This window comes from Perognathus longimembris, chromosome 1 (assembly GCF_023159225.1).
Source record: "Perognathus longimembris pacificus isolate PPM17 chromosome 1, ASM2315922v1, whole genome shotgun sequence".
Lineage (NCBI taxonomy): Eukaryota > Metazoa > Chordata > Mammalia > Rodentia > Heteromyidae > Perognathus > Perognathus longimembris.
Genome location: NC_063161.1, coordinates 72,577,967 through 72,584,865, shown reverse-complemented (window position 1 = coordinate 72,584,865; position 6,899 = coordinate 72,577,967). Strand labels below are relative to the sequence as shown.

The 6,899-nt window shown below is 55.2% G+C and overlaps 1 protein-coding gene across 1 annotated transcript; it reads left to right on the top strand.

Annotated features, from left to right (window-relative positions):
* Nucleotides 1–977: 977 nt before the first annotated feature.
* Tbl2 (transducin beta like 2) lies at nt 978–6,788 on the top strand. The gene is made up of 7 exons (XM_048369123.1): nt 978–1,171; nt 2,546–2,667; nt 2,897–3,081; nt 3,721–3,872; nt 4,105–4,231; nt 5,033–5,185; nt 5,337–6,788. Exons 1-7 carry the CDS (start codon nt 1,042–1,044, stop codon nt 5,797–5,799), a joined length of 1,332 nt encoding a protein of 443 aa, XP_048225080.1. The 5' UTR covers nt 978–1,041; the 3' UTR covers nt 5,800–6,788.
* The last annotated feature ends 111 nt before the right edge of the window (nt 6,789–6,899 follow it).

The following is a 6,899-nucleotide window of genomic DNA, read 5'->3' as shown; positions in this document are numbered from 1 at the left end:
AGAGTACTTACCTAGTATGAGCAAGGTCCTGGGTCTGATCCCCCCCCCCCCCCAAATACTACAAAAAATAAGCTAAAATCTTCTTTTCGACTTTCTGTTCCTTATGTTCCCGCCGACTTCCCGTGTGCTCTGTTGTCACTCCTCGCACAGGGTAGGCCGCCGCAGAAGCCAGAGGTGGATTTTCTGTATCCCCTCCCGATGGGCTCCGGGGGGGTGGGGGGGACGGGAGCAGGTGCGGCCCTGCTGACCTGGCCCTGCGTCCTCCCGCACGGCGGCCGCCCCCGCCGAGCCACCGTGCACGGATCCCGTAACGCGACGCTGGAATAAAGACTTTAATTCGTTCTTAGCAGAAGCTCTGTCACGGGAGGGCAGGCGCGAGCACAACTGGCCCGACTCCCACTTCGCACAGCCTAGGCCTCCCGGAGTCCAACCCGGACCCGGCCCCGACCCCCCGGGCGCGCCAACGGCCAGACCACGCCCCTCCGAGCATTCAAACGGCCAGGCTCCGCCCCTCGCGAAACGCAACGGCCAAGCTCTTTCAGGCTCGCCAGAAGTCAGGCCCCGCCCCTTAGGACCGCGGCACGCCCTGTCCTGAGAGGCCGCCCCTCTCTCCTCCCCCTCGCCCTCCAGCAGCAAAGCCCCGCCCATCCCCGGCCAGGGCCCGCCCCTCAAGATATGTTATTGGCCCCGCCCCGCCCCTCAGAACATTCATAAAGCCCTGCTCTGGCCCTGGAGGCAGGTGCTCTACAGCCAGGTCACGCTTTTAAAAGATGCTTAACTGCCAGGCCCCGCCCCTCCAGAGGCTCCGAGAGCCAGGCCCCGCCTCTCAAAGTATTAATTTAGAAGGCTCCGCCCCCTGAGGCGCTCCAGCAGGCCCCACCTCCCCAGGCGCGGCAGCGAGGCCTTGTCGCCCGGGTCCTCCGCACCGAGACGCCGCCCCTTGAGGCGCGCCAAGTCTCGGCCCCGCCCCCGGCGTGCGTCGAGACGTGCGGACGCTGGCCAAGGCCGAAGGCTGAGTTGGCAACCGAGTCCCTGACCGACATGGAGCTGCCGCAGATGCCGGAGCTGATGGGGCTGTCCCTGTTGGTGGGGCTGCTGGCCCTGATGGCGACGGCGGCGGTAGCACGAGGCTGGCTGCGCGCCGAGGAGGAGAGGAACAGCCGGCCGGTCCGTAAGTAGGACTCGGCCGGGGCAGGGGGCCCGCGGGGGTCGGGGCCTCGGGCCCCGGCTGCGGAGACGAGGTCGCCCCTCGGGTCCCCGCCGCACCCGGCATGGCCGGGGAACGCGGTTAAGAGAAGCCGAGGGTGAGGAGGGAGTCATCACCGCCGGTAGGCCCGCCCAGGGTTTCTTCCTTGAATGAGTCCAGTGGATGTGAGTAGTGAGCATTTAAAAGCGTCCGTGAAAAATGGCGCGATCGCCAGGGACTCATGGCTCACGTTTGTAGTCCCAGCCACTGAGCAGACTGAGCTGTGAGGATCGCCCCTGGAAGCCAGTCGAGGGATGAAGTCCGTGAAGCTCTGCAGTTAGCCACGCACAAAAAAAGCCAGAAGCGGCGGGGGGGGGGGGGGGGGCTCATGCCTGTAATCCTAATTACTCAGGAGGCTGAGATCTGAGGCTCTCGGTTCAAAGCCAGCCCAAGCAGGAAAGTCTGTGAGACTCTTATCTCCAGTTCACCATCAGAAAACCGGAAGTGGCTCTGTGGCTCAAGTGGTAGAGCACTGGCCTTGAGCGCTCAGGAACAGTGCCTAGGCCCAGAGTTCAAGCCCCACAACCCACAAAAGAACAAAAAAAGGTAAAGAGGAGTGTGTATTAGACCAGGCCGGAATGTTAAGCAGAAGATCTTCCTAGATAGCCCAGGCTGGCTGGAGATCAGAAATCTGGGCACCACCATGCTACCCTGTAACTGCATCTGTGACTGATTTGCTAGGAGTATCACTTTGTGTGTAAGTACCCAGTTCTCTCCACCTCTCTCTTTTTTTTTTTTTTGCCAGTCCTGGGCCTTGGACTCAGAGCCTGAGCACTGTCCCTGGCTTCTTCTTACTCACGGCTAGCACTCTGCCACTTGAGCCACAGCACCACTTCTGGCCATTTTCTGTATATGTGGTGCTGGGGAATTGAACCCAGAGCCTCATGTATACGAGGCAAGCACTCTTGCCACTAGGCCATATCCCCAGCCCCTCCACCTCTCTTGAAGGAAACCAAGCCCCAGTACAATCACCTCAGTTACCTACAATCCTGTCTCAAAAAGTAAAACAAAACACACACACACATACACATACAGAGCAATTTCTGAAAAAAACTTTATTCCCTGTGTCTGACCAAAGAGCCTCATTGTCCCAGAGACAGCCTCAGTCATTCAGTGAGAGAGACTGGATCCAAACTGAGGTGTCTGTTTTTGCTCATATCACACATTTTATTTCTTCTCCAGGATGAGGACCATACCTGGTTCATCTCTCACTACTCTCCTCAGGGCCTGGCTAATCCTAGGTAGTCAGTAAATGGCTTTGTGCAGTGCATGGATGATTGACATGGCCCTTCCTTCTAGGCCAAAAAGCAAATGAATCGAAAAAGTCAGGAACCAAGAAGCAGAAACAGCAGCAGCGGATTCGCAAGGAAAAGCCTCAACCGCACAGCTTCACCCACCCCCTTCTGGCTGCGGCACTGAAGGTACAGGGTCGCCATGGGCAGCACTCATGGTGCTGAGCACAGCCTCCAGCCCCACACACCTTTTCCTCAGCAGTAATCTGTGCATATTTAGACCCCTCTATCTCTGACAAGTCAGCTTATGTGTTTTGTCCTATCCCTTCTCTTCTCAGCTGTCCTCACCTTGCTTAACCCAAGCAAGGGTTCCCCAGTTGGGGTTCCAATTCATGCTTTTCTCCACCTCTTCCCCCAGAGCCACAGTGGGAACATCTCTTGTATGGACTTCAGCAGCAACGGCAAGTACCTGGCCACGTGTGCGGATGACCGCACAGTGCGCATCTGGAGCACCAAGGACTTCCTGCAGCGGGAACACCGTAGCATGAGAGCCAACGTGGAGCTGGATCATGCCACCCTGGTGCGCTTCAGCCCTGACTGCAGGTGGGGCAGGATGGAGCCTCAGGGTTGCCCACCAAAGCCTAGCCCCTGCATTTGGCCTTCCCATATCTGGGTTGGGTAGTGAGGATGGAGAGACCCTGGGTAGTGTCCCTTGGGGTGATAGAGAGCAGTGTAGCTGGATGTAGTGGCACATGCCTCTGGTCCCGGCTACTTGGGAGGCAGAGAAGGGAGGATCAAGGTCTCAAGCAAACTTGAGCAAGAATGCAGGATATTTTTCAGATAGATCTGAAAAATCACCTAAAAAAGCGGGGTGTGTGGTTCCAGTGGTAGAACCAGTTCAATCCCTGCTGCAAAAAGACAAACAGACAGACACCAGAAAGCCTGGAGCTTCCTGGAGAGCTGTGTCCTCCGCATAGTAAAGAAGCAGAGTAAAGATCGTTTCTACCAGAAGTGCCAGAGCTTGGCTTCCAAATGAATCTTGGAAGCCCTTGTGGTTTCTTGACTTCTGGCAACTATAGGAGTTGTGAGTTCTTTCCTTTTGAACCAAGGGCTTCCATTGTAAGGCTAGGTGGTGGGACATAAGGAGGGACCTTGCTTATCCTCAGAAACTGGTATAGGACCTAGAACACACAGGCCTCTGTGTCCAGATGGAGGCATGACCCATCCACTGCCTGTCTGTAGAGCCTTTGTGGTTTGGCTGGCCAATGGGGACACCCTCCGTGTCTTCAAGATGACCAAGCGAGAAGATGGAGGCTTCACCTTCACTGCCACGCCAGAGGACTTCCCCAAGAAGCACAAGGCACCTGTCATCAACATTGGCATCGCTGACACAGGTGGGGGTTGGGGGAGCCTATGAGAAAGTGGCCTCTGTTACAGCTGCTGAATCTCAGTGCCCATGTGACCCAGAGTCTGAGGCCCCTGGACTCGAGAGCCACAGGCCTCATTTATGGAGCAGAGGCCCTGGGAGTAGGGAGGCTCAGGAATGGGGGCCTCACAAGTGCCATTATGGAGAATTACAGTTGGACAGGGCCTTGCGGTGAGCTCATGTCCTTCCCTCCCATCCAGGAAAGTTCATCATGACTGTGTCCAGCGACACGATGGTCCTCATCTGGAATCTGAAGGGCCAGGTGCTGTCCACTATCAACACCAACCAGATGAACAACACCTATGCTGCCATATCCCCGTGTAGCAGGTGATGAAGGAGTAGAGGGGCTTGGAGCAGCTCAGTGCTAAGGGGTAGGGGGGCGGGGTGTCATCCCCAGCTCTGCTGCAAGGATTCTGTATCAGCTGCCACATCCTCAGTCTCTCTTCTCACCTGTGATGTCTAAAGGTTGGGGTGGGCTGGGAATATGGCCTAGTAGCAAGAGTGTTTGCCTTGTATACATGAAGCCCTGGGTTCGATTCCCCAGCACCCCATATATAGAAAATGGTCAGAAGTGGTGCTGTGGCTCAAGTGGCAGAGTGTTAGCCTTGAGCAAAAAGAAGCCAGGGACAGTACTCAGGCCCTGAGTTCAAGGCCCAGGACTGACAAAAAAAAAAATTTAGTTAAAAAAAAGGTTGGGGTGGAGGTATTGGTCATCTTAGAGTGAGTTCTAAGGTTGAACTGAGGTCACACATACAAGAGCACTTTTTGTTTTTTGGGGGGTTTTGTTTGTTTGTTTGTTTTTCCCAGTTCTGGGCTTGGACTCAGGGCTTGAGCACTGTCCCTGGCTGCTTTTGTTCAAGGATAGCACTCTACCACATGAGCCACAGAGCTATTTCTGGCTTTTTCTGCATATGTGTCACTGAGGAATTGAATCCAGGGCTTCATGTGTGGTAGACAAGCACACTAACACTAGGCCACATTCCCAGCCCTCCAGGAGACTCTTTTCTCCAAAGAACCACCCAATAGCCAGTTGGGGCTGTGTCCCCACAACACAGGAAAGAAGAAACTCAGGAAATGGGTCTAATGCCTTTAAAATTCAGTTTTCAAGGAACATGGGTTGTATGGCAGGTTTGTGGCCTCCTGTGGTTTTACCCCAGATGTGAAGGTCTGGGAAGTCTGCTTTGGGAAGAAGGGAGATTTCCAAGAGGTGGTGCGAGCCTTTGAGCTGAAGGGTCATTCCGCTGCTGTCCACTTCTTCGCCTTCTCCAATGACTCCCGGAGGTGAGTTAGTGAGGGAATGTGTCCATGTGTTCCTTGGGGCTCTGGGTCCCTGGTGCCTCCCTATCTATGCCTGGCCTTTGGCAGTCCTTGCCTGCCCCAGTGCCCTTCTGGTGGGGACCTCTGGGCTCAGGCTGGCCCTCCCGTGTTGCAGGATGGCCTCTGTGTCCAAGGATGGCACATGGAAACTGTGGGACACGGATGTGGAGTACAAGAAACAGCAGGATCCCTACCTGCTGAGGACAGGCCGCTTTGAAGAGGCGAGCACCATGCCGTGCCGCCTGGCCCTGTCCCCTGATACCCACGTGTTGGCTGTGGCCAGCGGCACCAGCATCCATCTCTTCAACACCCGTCGGGGTGAGAAGGAGGAGTGCTTTGAGCAGGTCCACGGAGAGTGCATCACTGACTTGTCTTTTGACATCACAGGCCGCTTCTTGGCCTCATGTGGGGACCGCGCTGTGCGGCTCTTCCACAATACCCCTGGCCACCGGGCAGTAGTGGAGGAGATGCGGGACCTCCTGAAGCGGGCCTCCAGTGATAGCACCCGGCAGAGGCTGCAGCAGCAGCTGGCCCAGGCCCAGGAGGCCCTGAAGAGCCTGGGGGCCCTCAAGAAATGACTGGCTCAGCAACTTGTGTTCCCAGGTGCCCGTGGGCATTCCCCTGGCTTGCTTCTGGATGGCCCTCTTCTCCTTTGTCCCACTGAACTGTTCTCGTCTTCTTAGATCGCTCTTGATCCTTACTGGTTTTGACTCCTGCCGGACTGGAAGCCAAGGTGCTTCTTTTTCTTGGGCCCAAAGGGTGGTCTGCTTTCACCCAGCACTGAGGAGAGGGATAGAGAAGAGACATACACCTTAATGCGGCACCTGAAATCATCTGCAAATGTTGAGGCAAAACCGAGGGTATGTCTGAGCCATTGTCTCTCAGTCTTGAGGCTGACATGAGGTGTAGCAGCTAAAAGCCAGGCAGCTGTTAGGAGGTGCTGCAGGGCAGGGCAGGGGAGGGCGGTCTTCATCTGGGCCTCTTAACCCCACAAGAAGTAATGAAGGCCATGCATTCCGGGCCTCAGTTTTCTTATTTGTAAAATGGGAACTAATGCTTTCCGTGACCTTCGGGAGACATAAGCCTAATAGGGTAGAACTTTCTGCCTTTGGAAGAGAAGGAGCAGGAATCGGATAGTGTCCAGTGTTGGAAATCAAACTGTACTTTGAAACTGTAATAGAAAGAAACATGTTCCTTGGGAAGGGAAAATTTACTACGACTCCATCATATATTGCATGTGTTATGTTTGGTCCCAGGTTGGGACTTCCACTCTTTTGGGAGGTGGGGCCCACTGACCCCTTTGTCAAATGTTTCAGTGCCATTTCTGGGATCAGCGCAGGACCAGGTACTGGTGAGAAATAGGGAAAACTGTCAATGATGGTTGGTGGGAGAGAAACAGATGCATTTAAGAAATGCCTTAATTCACCGCTGCTGTAGACTGTTGTAAAGGTCAAGGTGAGGAGGGCTGCTTGAGGGCAGACCTGATGAGGCAATGTTCTGGAACCTACCTACCCATGGCTTCAGGACTGCTTGCTTGTGGGAGGTAAGGGGGATGGAGAATCCAGGCCAAATGTGTTCATCCAGTTTGTCTTGATCCCACACTGGAAACAGGGCCCCCTCTGGCCCTCCTGAGTGCTGTAGAATGGAGGGAGGAGCCCCAGCCTTGAGGTCACCTGAC